We start from the raw sequence: 15,133 nt of genomic DNA, 5'->3' as shown, positions 1-15,133 counted from the left end.
AGATCACAAATGCATCCTCAGAGACTGCCCTAGCACACTGTCAGCCCAGAGACCACAGGGAAATGCTCACAGAGCAGCCAGTTCAGTGCTGTGGGCCAGGCAGCGTCAGCCTGCCATGTACTATCTTCTCCAAAATCAAGAAAAGCCTTCAGAGCAGGCTGGTGCTACGCACCGATACGGCTGGCTATAGCCACTGTCTAATGCACTGTGGGTAATTATCTGTGTTCATTCAAAGTTCAAAAGAAAATTACGTTTTATATTAAATTGTTTTTATAAAAGTAAAAATAGATATTACATCAAAACCCATCATATCCATCCATTTAAAAGATCCGCTTTGTTTGTTCTCTGTAACAATTCAATTCTTTTTATTTAAAAAAATCCGATTATTTCTCAAAACATCATACTCCAAGTAGCACTGAAAGCATTTGAGCTACCATCCCTTTGGTGACCTCAGCTAGTTTATATTAAGCCCCTTCCCCACATCAGCACTTCACTTCTATTTCCCATCACCAAACAAGTCTGGCTTTTCTCTCCCATGCTTACAGGCTCTGACACCTCCGTGCTGCTGGCGCTTTAAGCTGCTCCCAGAACTTGGCTCTAATAGATTGAGGGGAGAAAAGCAAATACTACCTCCAAATTTACATTGTTAACAGCCCCCCCAAACATCCAGGTCACAGTTACCTGCTACATATAGATCAGCTAAAAACTTCCACATTGAGGCCCCCAGCTGAAGACACTTCATGTCCACTTCAGCTGAGAAAGATGATTTTTTAGGTTTTTGTTTACTGGCATGTCATGTGGGACATTTCACAGAGATTCTGTTTATACAGAGGTAGCCATGAAGTAGTTTATCCTCCCACCCTCGTCTTTTATACACAGAGATAAGCACTAAATAAAATGGAAAAGGAAATTTGACAATTTAAAGTTTGGTCAGAGATAACTGACCCATGGGAGATAACTGACTGCACAGGCATTACTGGGTTTTATATTGATTAGGTTTGGAATTTAACCATGTTCTTGCAAGGTCTCCAGTCAGGTGGGATTCACTTACAAAAGGCAGTGCAGTGTGCAGCTCTGATCACAGCACATTATTTCCTCCAAGTACCGAGTCTCACAGCTCCAGCAAGCCATAAAGTAAGAATCTACCCTGCAAAAAAGAGATGGCTTTCCCATCAGTTCAGAAAATATACATTATAAACCTTCTGGTCTCAGACTTACCTCCCTCTGCCTATCCCCACTGCTGTTCAACAGAACAAACTCAAATCTTCAAGTATCTTCTGCATACCTTAATTAAGAAACTGAGATGATGAGCTATTTTATTGGAGTTCTTTGTCCTGTCATGCAATGAAAGATTAGCCTTTCCTGACTCGTCCCCAAGATAACAACTAATCCTGATGTCTCCCTAAACTCAACAGGCTGCACAGATCCTAATTTCTAACCAAACCACTGCACTTCAAAAGGACAATAATGAGGAAAAAAGCAATACTTCTGTTTGCTGGATTCACGGCTGAAGCTTCCTTAAGAGTCTGCGCAACACCATCAAAGTCCCCATTTCAGCAACCCTCAGCTTAAGCATTAGATCAAGTCGTCCAGCTAACTAGGGACAGATTAACCATGTGCTCAAAAAACTAGGTCAGTCTCAAACAGTCTCTACAGCCTAGAAATGCATGTATGTATAAGCACAAATCACACAGCCTTCCTCTTTTAAAACGATGGCCAGCAGAAAGTCAGAAAGATCCAGACTCAAGTGACCTGGGTGCAACGCTTAAAGCTACATACAAAGTGGTTCTTGATCTCTACAGACAAAAAAGCTTTGCCAGCCTGAGTTCAGAAGTCACGAAGAAATGACTTAGTGATGTCAAGTCAGTTTTCCCCTCTTTGAAATATTTGCTTCTCAAATATTTAATTATTTTCTGAAGTGAATGAGCTAGGTCAGGGCTTCGGTGCAGATCTGAGATCTCTGTCTCCTATTCCAAACCCTCCTAACCCACATCTTGGTTTCACAAACCCAACCTGCAGCCTTTGCTCTCCCCTTTGACCTCTCTGCCCTCCTCCTCAGCAAACATTGCTACTAAAATTAGACCGCAGTGGTCATACCACACTGCCTCCCCCACTGTCGTCACAGACTCCCTGTCACATCAGTCAGGTATTTTAGTCACACACTGAGATCCATGCATCACCTTCCCTGCCCAGATAATGCTCTTCTCTAGTCTCACCTGTGTGTCCTCTGACAAAATACCATTCCTCATTATCTTCATGAAGCTCAATCTCCATCCATTCCCAGAACACATGGCCACCCACTTCCAACTTACTCTGAAGCCAAAAAGGTATCTCTGAAGTGTTTCAAAGATTAAATTTAGTGCTTAAGAAAAGCTGATTTATAAACATCCACCACAAAATACTGGGCATGCTTGTACCCTCCCTCTCGCACACACACTCACACAATTTTTATTGTAGGTTTCTTGAACAAAGCTATGCAAAGGGCTACGCACACACGAGGAGATGCAGGTATCTTGTGCTGTCAGGGTTTGCCAAGTTTCTACACTCTGACATTAAAAAAAAGTATAAGCTTTGAAGCTGGGACAATATTAGTGTCTGATTTTGGAAGTGCAGCTGGATGCTCCCACCACGAAGACATGTCAACCCTTACATTTGCTGCCTGGAGCCCAAGACAAGGGTTCACAGAACGAGAGCGACCAAACATCACAGTCCAACCCCACTGCCCTTCACAGACTGCAGTGAACCAAGGTGCTTCAGAGCACCCTGCCCAAAGCATGTCCTCGCAGACCCCATCCTGCCCTGCTCTGAGGTGTACAGCGCTTGCTGCTGAAGTCACTGCATGCTGCGTGTCATATATTAGCCAGATAGAAACAGGGGGAATCTCCTTTTTCATTAATGAAGGAAGGTGTTTTTCTCAGCGGATAAAGCAAGGGAGCTGAAGGTTAGTGGTTAACAGTCACACCTCTCCCCAGTACGTCAGTTCTGATCAATTGCTGCAGGACTTTTATCTTTTTTTGACCTCTGGCTAGCTTACAGAAAACCATAAACTTCCGTTTTGCCCAAGGGAGAGTTCATTCCAGAAACGGTATGTTCTGGCATTGCCAACATACTTGGCAGATATAACGTGCACTTTAAGGGCTTTCCTAACTTCATAGAATTTCAGAGTAGCAACTACCTTCAATTACTCCAGATGAAAGACCACACAAAACATTCATTCAAATCTCCCTTCTCCCAGAAGCCCCCCGCTATCCCAAGTTACCACCACCCTAACTCTTCCCTTGCCAACACCCGACAGATTGGACCTACTCTTCCTTGATGCCCGTGTTTCCTGACGCGATCTCTCCCTTTGTCACAGCTTCTTTTCCATGTGTATTATAAAAATTCCTGCCTCACATTAGGACATTTAAGAGTACTTGTTGCTGGTCAGGAGGAAAGCACAGCCCTCTCCACACAGACACACTCACCACTTCTTACCTAGTTTCTCCCACTACCTCAATCAGAAGGAAAAACAGGCAAAACATCTGGGCATTTGCAACAGCAGTTAGAGGTAGCGTGAGCTGCTCTGTTGGATCCAGCTGTTTCTGTCGCGCTGCAGGACATTAAGCAGTTAGCATCACCTGAAAGCAATGCATGTCAGAAGGGTTTTATTACTGAAGAAATTAATGGGATATGTATCAGCACCACCTTGATTTCTAGTAGCTACAAAGAGCTTGTATTAAAGTTACTAGTGCTCTTAACATGAGGATATTAAACGAATTCGAACAGTACTTAGCAGCAGCTATGAAACAAGGCTGAAACAACACTAAGCTACAGAGCGATGGCTTCGTAATTCAGGTGCATTTAAAGGAAACATTAGACTCAAAATGAAAACTGAGAACAGTACTCTGGGATCATTTAAATCACAAATGAGATAGCTTGTCATCAAAGCTGAAACCTGTTCTCAGGCTGAGTAGCCAAGCCTGCACATGGAACCACACGGCAGTGCATGAGAAAATAAAACTAGCATAATCTGTGATCCACGCAAGACGAACTAGAAAAACTACCAGTGGGAGGAAACAAGAGAAGGAAGGAGACTTAAATACGTAAACTTTTTCCGATAAAAACACCCTGTAGTGTGCCAGAAGTCCAAAATACCAATATTCACCAGAAATGCAGTATCACTTCCTAGCAAGTTCAGTAAAAACCTTTTGTCCTCTTCAAGAGGAACAACTGCGCTGTATATCACTTCATAAACTGTCAAGCTCCCATCCATAAGCTTCAGAGATTTCACAGCTCCATTCTTGTAAAGATTTTTTTCTTCCAGTTTTCTGCATAAAACCCACAGCTTTGGCTGCTCCACCCTATAGAGGCCTGAGTTTTACAGCTATTTGTTAAACAGCAGTAACAATCTCGGTTTTGTTTTCACAACGATGATAATCCCTGCCATACAGTACTTACATTTTAAGAGGCATGGCTCATCTGTGACTCACTTGACCTGTCTCAAGTAGGGCAACAGCTACAAGCCTGGTCACAGGAGCCTAAAATCCACCACAGGCTGCAAACTGCTCCTGAAGCAGCAGCCGGGGTGCCTCAGGCGAAGCTCCCCAGGGCTCAGGGAGCTTCAGTCCTCCTCAAGCTTGCACATACTGCTGCTGCCTCTTTTCTGGGGCGAGATGAAACAGGAAGTCCAAAGAATCATGGTGTCAATTCCTTCACTGTATTTGCTGAAAAGCTCCTGACAGCAGGAAGAGCATGAACAAATCTTTACAAGTCTTGAAACAGGCAATAACCGGTGCCACTAATGAAGTGGTCTAAGGGGCACTGCAGCGAGCAGCGAAGGGACAGAAACACAGGAAGAGGGGGAAAAAAGGGGTTTTGAGGCAGACTGCTGTGAGCAGAAAAAAAAACACAGCCAGGCCTGGAGATGCATTTGGGCACACCACCAGAGCCAGAGCCAGGGAAGATGAGCAGCACAGTAAAGACATTGTGGGATGCAAAAATCAGAGAAAGGGGGCAGTGACAGTCATGGAGATGAGTAAAACAACTCTGGGCATAGAGCCCACTGCAAGAACAGCGCAGGGGAAAAAAACCACCCGAACTGAGGCCTGGCAGGGCTCTCCATGTCCGAGGCCCTAAGAATAAAAACCAAAGAGCTGGGGGTGACTGCAAAGACCCTTGTTTGTGCTGCCACTTGAGACTCTCCAGAATTAAAAGTGCAGGAAGCGAAGGAGAAGTTTGAGGCTTGGGTTTTCTGAGGCCAACGCCGTTTTGTTTGCCGAGCCTCACGCTGTCACTGCTCCCCTTTCAATGGGAGCTGTGAAGAATGTGGTGGCTGTGCCCCAACAGAGCAGGCACAGATAAACTTCTTGCTCCATCAGAAGCTCACTGAAATACAGTGCTTTGCAATTCACTTACAGTGGCCTGTTACTTGATGTTCATGAACGTACAAGACATGGAAAATGTCACTTTTACACCAGGCTTTCCTAACACAGCTGTTACGACAGCTGTGTTATTTCACACAGCTATTGCTTTATCTTATATAAAATACCAGGCACATTTAATCTAATTGTCTGAGCAATGAGAGTACCAGATCAAGAAAAGAAAAAGATGACAGGTTTTTAAATTGAAAAGCCTCAACTAAATGAGAGTTGACCTATTCCTTCTAGAAGCAGCGTGCTTTCATCACCAAAACTCTTCCCTCTCTCCAAAACAGCTGAGCCTTAACATCTCACACTCACAGCTTACTTCTGAAGATCTTAAAATTGGTTTGTGTGTATAAACTGTAAGTAATTCATGGCATTTGGGAGAATCCAGCACTCTGATAATTTAACAGAAGCTGATCAAACAAAACTGATTTTGCAAAAAGCCCAATCTAATTCTGTCAGGTAGCATTCCTAGTGCGGTTGTGTGCTACCAATATGATCCAATTTTGGCTTGAAATAGCAAATGAATTCAGGAGGTCTTTGCCAGTTTCAGTAGGACCAAAATACTGACCTTCACCAAGTTATCTAATGCCACATGGTACAGGCATTTGCACCAGAAGTTATTTCAACTCAGAATGTCTGGAGTAAAAATTTTATGGTGCTAAAAACTGTGGAAAAAGTTACTGACTCCTTGTGAATGGCTAACCACAACGCTGGCAATGCATAAACTAATTCCAGGTCTGTAAGCAGAGAAGGTGGAGAGCTACTGTTAATCCACAAAGCCTTCATGCACAAAAGATATGAGTGAGTTACTGCAGCTGGAAACCTCCTTCCCTGTCACTGAACTGTGAACTGAAATGAAGCAACAGCTTTTGGGGGCAGAAATTCAGTGTCAAAAGTTTAATACAAGTCTTTGCCACAGTGGATCCAGCAGCAGTATCTGCCATCACCCATGACCACAGCTCCTCTGTCACGTGGGCAGAAGAATCCTCCTCTTTACCACATCTCATAAAAGGACAAAGCGGTAGTTGTGTACAAGTCATAAAAGTTTGTGTAAAAAGACAAAGAGTTCACCCCCTCTTCTGTCCTCAACTTCTCCCTTATTTCTAAGAGAGGCACACCAGCATTTTCCCTGTACTAGAGGAGAAACTGCAGCTCAAGCAGGTGTTTCCAATCAGACAGTCTGTAAACACCCAGGACTCACTTCAAAGAGCCTCCCCTTGTCCCTGGGAGGAGCCGCCAGCCCCCAGCATCCTGCAGGAACAACAGCATGAAACTCTGTCACAGCAGACTGGGGACGCTCTTGGTTTTTATCCCAAGACGACCAAGTCACAACCACATCAGTGTGGGCAGACCCTGAGTTTCGGTGTAAGAGCTGTGGCTTGCCTCTGCTGATGTCAAGGACCTGCTCAGTGGGTGTCTGCAGGATGGGGCTGCCAGTGAGTCCCCCGAGCAGCAGCAGACTTGGGCTGCGGGTACTTTGGGAGGCAGCTCAGCATGCAGGGTGACAGCGCCAGCCACCATGAGACACCTCTGCCATGCCTGTAGTTTGGGAAAAAACTGTCACTGTCAGGGCAAACATCTGTTAAGTCTTGGGTATTTCAACTGCAGCAAGAAACACAGAAATTGCATCATCTATTTTCCACAATGATACCATGACATATCCCACTAAAAAAGATAAAAGAGGCCTGGACGGTCAAGACTGCAGGGGCATGTGGCCATTTTGATTTAAGCTTATTCTATTTATGTCCAAATACAAATAACTGTTACGAATGATTAATGTTCCTCCCCTCACCCCAATGTGCCTAATGTCAGGCTCCATTTCCCTCCTGACTGTTGCACTTCTGTATTTGTGTAGGTCTCTCCCACGGTGACACTTGTAGGAAACAAAGAGCATAGACACTGTACAGTTGGATGGTCAAGTTGCAGAGGGAGATGAGCTCTGGAGGAACTGCTGCACAGCCGTACAACAGCAATCCCCTGCTGCCAGCCACTCCCACCCTTTCTTTTACCTCCCCCAAAACACACCCCTCATTCTCTGCACCCTCGTCCTTACCTCATAGGACCATACACACTGCACTCCCGCAAACCTCCGTACGCATCTTCCCACTTCCACGTCCTCGTGGGTGGTGTACATCTCTCGCAGGCACTCGCCAATGTGGGGCACCATTCTCCGCAGGACTTCCCGGCTCATGATCACTCCTGGTCCTCCCATGCAGAAGTTCTCGCCCGGTTCCAGAGCCAGCTTCCCCATCTCCTCTGTGGTGCCGAGGCCAGTCTGCCCAAGGAAGAGGGGCTCACTGCTGTTCAAACTCCTGAGGAAGTTCTCCAGTTTGTCCCCTTTGATGTAAACGTCATCATCAGCTCTCATAAACCATTCGTATTTGTCCAAGTAGTGGTCATGCATGTATTTGAGCATCATGAAAGATTTCTTCTGGGGTGGGTAAGAGTCATCTACACCGGGAAGCGGCACGACGGGGATGGGAATGGAGGTGTCTGAACCCTCACTGGAGAAGAATTCAACCTTGCCAGGAATGGTTTTGGACCATGTTCTAGACCGAAAAAGACAATAAGGATAATTAGGTATGCAAACCAAGGCATGCAGAGTGCTACCAGAGACCGCTCAAAGGAACTACACCTCATCTGCTTCACCAACTTTCTTTTAAACACCTTGAAGGGTTATTTTTTGCCATGCAAACGAGGACATTCGCGTGGCACACCGAGCAATTGGTAAAACACCAAAAAAATTCTGACGTGCCAAGCATCTGAATACCATTTTGCATCTGCATCTAATAGACAAATAATTCAATGGTAGTACTTCACTAGTGGCAGGCTTTCTTAAGCACACTTAATATTGGTCATGAGATACAGAGTGAAGCCAAAGGGAGCCAAGATGGACAAACAATTCATATAGAACTGGATTTAATTCCTCCAAAGCTTCCCTGCAAATTATTCAGTATCATATCAACCTCCAATACCCCAAAGCCCCTCAAATGTGCGTTCAGAAATACTGACTTCCAAAGCCCAAACAGATGCAAATTTCATACAAACTCGTGAGGAATCCGTATCCTACGGGAAACCAACCGAAGAGCAACTTCTCCAGATGCTATGTGGAGAAGCAGGTAGGGCTTTGTTAGAAGTAAAAGGCTCCTGCCTGTTTGCGACAGCCGGAGAAGCACAGAGCAAGGTAGCAACAGTGACCTCAAATGGGTCTGCCCATACTAGCAAAGGATTCGTAGAAAAGTAGTCCTAAGAGATGCACGGAAAACACGTCATCCCAATGATGACCTGGCACTACCAACACCCGCACCCCCAGCAGCTTTCCGCACACTTCAGACCAGATTTTAGTAGAGAGGAACTTCACAAAAGAGGAGCCTTTTCTGTGTGAAGCGGCACAGCGACGACATCTGCTCCACACCTTCCGTGCTCCTCTCTGCCAAATCCAACCCATCTGCGTGGGCAAACTGGGTCACTTATACTGCAGGAAGAGACGTAGGATGATTCCTCAAGGCAGACTGCAGAACACTTAACCTCCTCCAGGGAGGATTTTCAATCACGCGACTGTTACAGCCTCACCCTAAAAATTATTAATTTTAAGCTTTCAGTACCATTTTCTCAAATTCTACCTGGGGAAACGCAGCGTTCATGTATGCTTCACAGAAAACTCTCGTCATTGGCAAAGCAACAGGTTTTGCCCCTTTTTGTATAGGGGAAGAATATTTTCTAATCATGTTTGGCAACCATGCTCAGAATATAACCTATATTCAAAGCTGAATGCGAAAACACTCTCAAGGTAAAGGACACAGAACTCCTTCAATGCATCACTGTCACTTTTACCAGATGCTTCTCAACATAGGTTTCTTGCTAAAGGCAGAGCAGGATTTGGGCAGTAGAGACCATCTGAAATTTGAAATCTCCAGAATTAGCTATCACACAAAGCCTGAAATGTAAAAATATTTCAGAAGAATTATTCCTGAAGTTCCACTGGGAAATGCAAAGGTATTTAATTAGTATTAACTAAACATCAACTTTGACACCTTAATGGTTACACACTAATTCAGCTTTGTGTAATGAATATCACCTAATTACTTTAAAAGCTTCGTCTCCTGGATTTCTTACTGCCATGGGTAGTGTTTCACAGCGAAGTTTAGATCCCAGCTTCCCAGAAGAGCACAGGGTAAAGCCAATGCAAGCGTTCCTGTTGACTTCATAACAGAGGTGACGAGGCCTTTAATCATCAGCGATGCAATTAATGCAAGTACTACTGGTTAAAGTCACATCCTGTTAAAGCACTGAAAACTGCCCGTTTTAGAATGAGACGTGCTCTTATCTTGAACTTTCGCTAACTATTAAGGAAGTTCTGCTGTTTATTTGCTGACACCCACGCTCCACATACAAATCATCTGGTCTTGAATGAAAAGACTAGGCAAATTGCTCTTCCTATATCAACTCCCAATCAAAGAGACCTCTTCATTAAAGGTACCCGATGCATTCAAATTTTAATCTCAGAAAGAAAAGGCAGAAGAAGCTAGTGAGAAAAGCAGCTCAGCTCATCCACTGTGACCAGCTCCCAGCGCAGCTTTGGGTGGACCCAGGACATTTTCCAGACAATCACCAGGTGAAGTTGTAAGCTAAACTCTTATGGAAATTTCTGCTTATTGACTTCTTTTACTCAAAAGCAAACAGTGAATTTTCAGACTTGCTCTTGATATCCTGAAAGATCTTCCTTTGTAATGATTACAAGCTACGGACAACACTGGATGTCTTCTATCACGTCAAGCTTTAGCTCCTTTCTGGACTCTTGAGGAGCAGTCTTCAACTCTTTCTTATTTATTATTTTTCCCCCCAGGACTACCCCTTCCGTTGGTTCCCAGTTTAAACTTACTCCCTGCTCTCCAACCAGGTACCCTCACCTCAGGACCCGCTAAGTATTCTCAAGAAAAGAGTTCCCATTCAATGGAGAGGGAACAAAATGCACATGCATCCATAAACCCTGGCACATTTGATTCCCAGTCCTCGTATTGCATTAAATCCCTCCGCTCAAAGCCAGTTTGACCCCATCTTTTCATGGATCTAGGCCATATTTACGTTTCATACTAAAACAGGAGTAAACCAGAGATGTATTCCTGCATACGCGGGGGGCACAACACACACAGAAAGACCATGCCCTGACGACAACCACATCCCAAGGATCACTCTGCGACTTGGGTCAGCACCACAACATTACTTCAGCCTTGGGATCTTGCATCAACCACGACCCCAGCACAGGCTGACTAACCCTTTGACAATTTCCTGTGACAACACAATTTCTAGGATGAGGGAACTCGACGTGTTATTTGGGACTGTGGCTCTGAGCGTTTGTTCAAACTCAGACAGACAAAATACGCTCCCACGTCGAAAAATTGCCGGAGCGTCTGTGTCAAGGCAAGTGCTGCTCGGCAGAGGCTGAAACAAAGGGAGACACCGTGTGCTGCTCCTTATGGCTAAGCCACAGCTCACCGCTCCACGTGGCCCCTTCTGGGGGAGAGAATACAGAACAGTTTGCTCAAGAAACATGGTGCTGCACCCAGCCAAAGAAGCCAAACCACAGATTGTAAGATGAACTGTAAGTACATTTTTCTGACCCCAGCTATCAGCAGAACTGAGAACTGGTAAATGGAGAGATGAATTCTGATCAAAGCTACTTTTAACTTTTTTTATCTGTCATTGCAAAGCACCAGACCTGGCTCAATCACAAGCGATTCTGCAGATTAGCATGTTAACAGTTACGTTTCTTGCCCGTCCTCCCGTCTCAAGTCCAGTTTAACGTGTCTGCTCTCAGGCTATGGGCAGCAACCAGACCCCTTCAGCTCCTTGGGCACAAAGCTCTTGTCTCCACACCTTCCTACTCCTGGGGCCCCACCAGCACCTACTCCCACCGGCTGGCATTGCTTTCCTAGTCAAGGCTTCTCTATCATAAGACTTGTGGATTGCATCTACAAATTAATTGTATGTTCGATAATCAGAAACCCAAAGGAAAATATTTTTAGCAAAACCTGACACCTTCCTTCCCCCTTTGAGGACTCCCCATCACCCTCAGCAGTTTAAAGGAAATGCAGTCACATTTCTGCCACCAGACTCCGGTATCTATGCCTCCACAGATCACGTCCCCTGCAGCGATCACTGGCAGCCTCAGCCAACTTACAGCCGTCTCGACTCTGTCCAGAGAGGAATATCAGGTTCTGAATACAACCGATACAGGTACTGAACTGGTCATTTAAAAACCCAGCAACGGAACTGCTCTGACAGATACCAACCTTATCTCGTCTGTGTAATCTGAATCTGCTTGGTTAAACAGGAGGATGTGCACGAATCAGGGCAGCAAGGCTCTCCATTACCTTCCCCAGGAGCTGGGCTGAGAACATGCATGACAGCGTGCGACCTGGTTTCTCTCAGTGCACAGGGCACATAACGCCAACAAGCTAGAAGCTAGCGTTGACAAGGGAACCAAAGTGCAGTTTAAACAAACACAAACAGAAAAATTAGGTAATTCTTCCTTAAAAGACTTCCTTAGCAGAGAACATTAGGACTACTCCAGTATTGGTGGCTACCAAGTCAATTTTACCATCCCTTAACCCATTTTGTGCACTGGATATCCTATACGTACCCTAACCTGAGCAAGCCACAGGCAAAGTGGGTGTAAAGATTGTGCCACAGCTGGTACAGGTACGCATGCAATACAGAAAACTGTGCACACAGGGTGCTAAGAAACCCCACTATTTGCTAAAAAGTGACCATTACTATAGTAACCAAATATTGTCCTAAGTAATTCCTTCATTTAAAAAGTTGTTTAAAAAGTATAGCTTAGAGAAGGAGGAGCACAGATATGGAATGCTTTATTTTCAGTTTCCAGTGTTTATTATTTACTTGTATTACCTTGCTTTATTATCAGCTCTGCAGGCTCAGCAGAAGCATAGTCAGTGGCGTTATGCAGACAGTGCTCCCTTTGTAGAGACCCAAACTGGAGACAATTACAAAAAAATGTATTCAGTTTTTGTCTGCAGCTTGGGAACCTCCCTTAGAGGAGATCAGAGAAACCATTTAAAGTTTTGAGAAATAGTCATCTTGTATAATTATGCTGAAGAAAATCATAATTTCTGAAGAACTCAGCAAGATAACGGACCTAAAAGACTGATTTCTTGAATACATGACTCAACTAAATTTCATGTTGAATTAGGGCTAGTTTTGCATAAGCTTTCTGCAAGGTCCCATCTCTCCAGCAACACTTGCTACAGGGGAAACAATGAACCACAGCTTTGCCAGGAGAACCGAGCACGGAAACCAGCACGCTGCTCCTGCACGTGGTACTGCAGATGACCATCACGAGAGGTCTGAAAAACAAGCTTTTTATTTTCAATTTCTAGATATATTTAAAAGAGCCTGTCAGTTAAGATCCACATTACAGAATTCAGATTTTGAGGGAAAGTTCCTTCCAAATTTTTGCAGGACACCTTGGTACCTAGCTTTAACAGAGACGCCAAGCAGCTTCCACAGCTGTTTAGAGTCCTTTGAATTAAACTCCTCCAGTCTGAAGTGATGCCAGTTTTCGGCCCATGGATATCCATCCAACCTCCTTGTGGAAACAGGGACAGAAACAGATCCATCACTCATAGGCACACCGATACTCAGTGGGTCAGACTAAGATCAAAGCCCAAGTGTCCCAGAGGTTTGGGCCATATGGTTATTTCGGGGTATGTAGGTGACTTTGTTTCTCCTTATCCCCCGTGCATCAATGCCAGTTGCTCTCACTGTATCTGTTTCATACTGTTCCTTAAACATTCTTGCAAATTTTAGGTACCTGCTTACTGCTCAGAAAGCCCAAGCATGTCATACTTCTGCTAGAGGACACAAGAGCAGGACACACCGAGTTCTCACTATTGCAATACTGTGGTATGATCGATACGTTGAGCAAAACACGTATCGTGCTGTCATGATGTTCAAAGTCACTTCACACGACATCCTCCCAAGAGGCAAGAGTGCATGTTCCACAATCCATCGTATTACCTCACTAGCAACCAGAAAACACCAAAACTGAATACCACCCAACTGCCTTGACCTAGGTTCTGAACTTAAAAGAAGCACAAAAACGTGTTTTGTGTAACACTTCCGCAGCAGCTAGTGCAGGCTTAGACAGATAATACAAACTCCTTTAGACTCCAAATCCTTCTGGCTGCCTTTCACTTAAGCTTTTCCAAGCACTCAGGTATTTAGATTCCAGCGCAGTCTGTTTCCTACAAGCCACCACAACCAGTGTGGCAGCACGTTCAAAATGGAGCCTCCCAAAGGGCACCCTTCTGCTGCAGGAGCGGCGCAGCTCAGCACGAGCCCCGGCATCGCTCGCAGTCCTCGTACGTGTGGCCTCGTGGCACTTCAAGGTGCTGTGGGGACTGCCCCAAACTGAGAAGTACTGCGGCTCTGTTCCCGCAGAGATACTGCCAAAGGCCAACCTCCCACATCTCGCCATTAACTGCATTCTCAATAGTCTCCTGCCATGTTTCCTGGGAAATCTAGTTGCTACGCAAGAAAAAAAAAAAAAAAGAAAGAAAAAAAGGGGTTAACTGCCTGATATTTCTGTTCCTGAGACAGCAGACTTAAATCTTCTGGGAGACTGTTTATTCCCATCCTCTCCTTCCTGCAGCTCTTTCAGGACAACTCCCCTCAACTGCAAAACCATTAGCACATATTGTTGCACTTTCCCTGAACCCCAGCCATACCTTAACTCCTTCCTGCATGGCTCTTTTCCTGACTATTTCTTGTCCTTTGATGTGACACCGCAGTTTCGGCTGCTGCACTTCACCGGCCTCCTGGAAGGGAAGCTCTGCTAACCTGGCTGTCAGCTGCAATAACTACAAATCTGCCCTCTGAAAACCTGTAGATCTAAAGCTTCTTCTCTGCCTCACAGAGTACAAAAGCACGACTGTTTCAAAGAGCCAGCATCTCCTGAAAATCCAGCAGGCCCGTTTTGCCTTGCAGTGGTCATTTTCCTCATGATTGATGTTCAGGAAGTGGATTGCTTCCCCTCTTGTTAGGCCCTATCTGGATTCACAGCAGCAAGGATCAGCAAATGCTTTCCGCTCCGCTCCCTTTTAGCTGTGTCTGTAAATGGCCTTTGAGCCACAGCAATTTGGAGGTATTCAGCCTCTGAATCCCTAATTCCTTTCAGCGCTCTGGCTAGCGTGGTATCAAGGCTCTGCACACGCTGCCACCCCGGGAATGCCTTGCTAGCAGCTTCCCATTTCACTCGCTGGTGCCAGCGATTCAGCTCACCAGGATGCTTTGTCAATGTAGTAATCCCAGCAATTGTCTGCTTGAGTACTTCATGGCAATCAAAAGCCATTTATGATTTCAGGTTTGTCTTCCTCTTCCCCCCTCCCCACCTTCCTCCAAAGACGTCTTCCTGTCACCAGGACATTAGCTCGTTTCTTTTACCAATGGAGGTGAGAAAAATGCATTTAGCCCTACCACAACGTTTAAGATCTCTCCGTTCAGCCCTTCCCAGAGCAGACATCATCTCTGGAGGTTAAACCAAAATAGCACTGCTGTAAAAAGCGATACTCAGATCTCCTTCTGAGGGCTGAAGGAGCCCGATTCCATTAGATGGATTTGTTAAGTTGCATCTTTAGCCATTTTTTTGTGTGTGTGTGAGCGGATGTTGCAGATCTGGTTCTGTAAACCCAGCTCTCCCACAGCAT

The 15,133-nt window shown here is 45.1% G+C and overlaps 1 protein-coding gene across 1 annotated transcript in view; it reads right to left on the bottom strand.

The window, feature by feature from the left end:
• CHSY1 (chondroitin sulfate synthase 1) overlaps positions 1–15,133 on the bottom strand; it is a 79,861-nt gene that overhangs the window by 62,396 nt on the left and 2,332 nt on the right. Inside the window, exon 2 of the mRNA XM_064456117.1 lies at positions 7,459–7,954. Coding sequence (XP_064312187.1) covers positions 7,459–7,954 — 496 coding nt within the window. The remainder of the gene's footprint in view (positions 1–7,458; positions 7,955–15,133) is intronic.

This window comes from Phalacrocorax carbo, chromosome 7 (assembly GCF_963921805.1).
Source record: "Phalacrocorax carbo chromosome 7, bPhaCar2.1, whole genome shotgun sequence".
NCBI lineage: Eukaryota > Metazoa > Chordata > Aves > Suliformes > Phalacrocoracidae > Phalacrocorax > Phalacrocorax carbo.
This window is presented reverse-complemented; position numbering and strand designations above follow the sequence as displayed.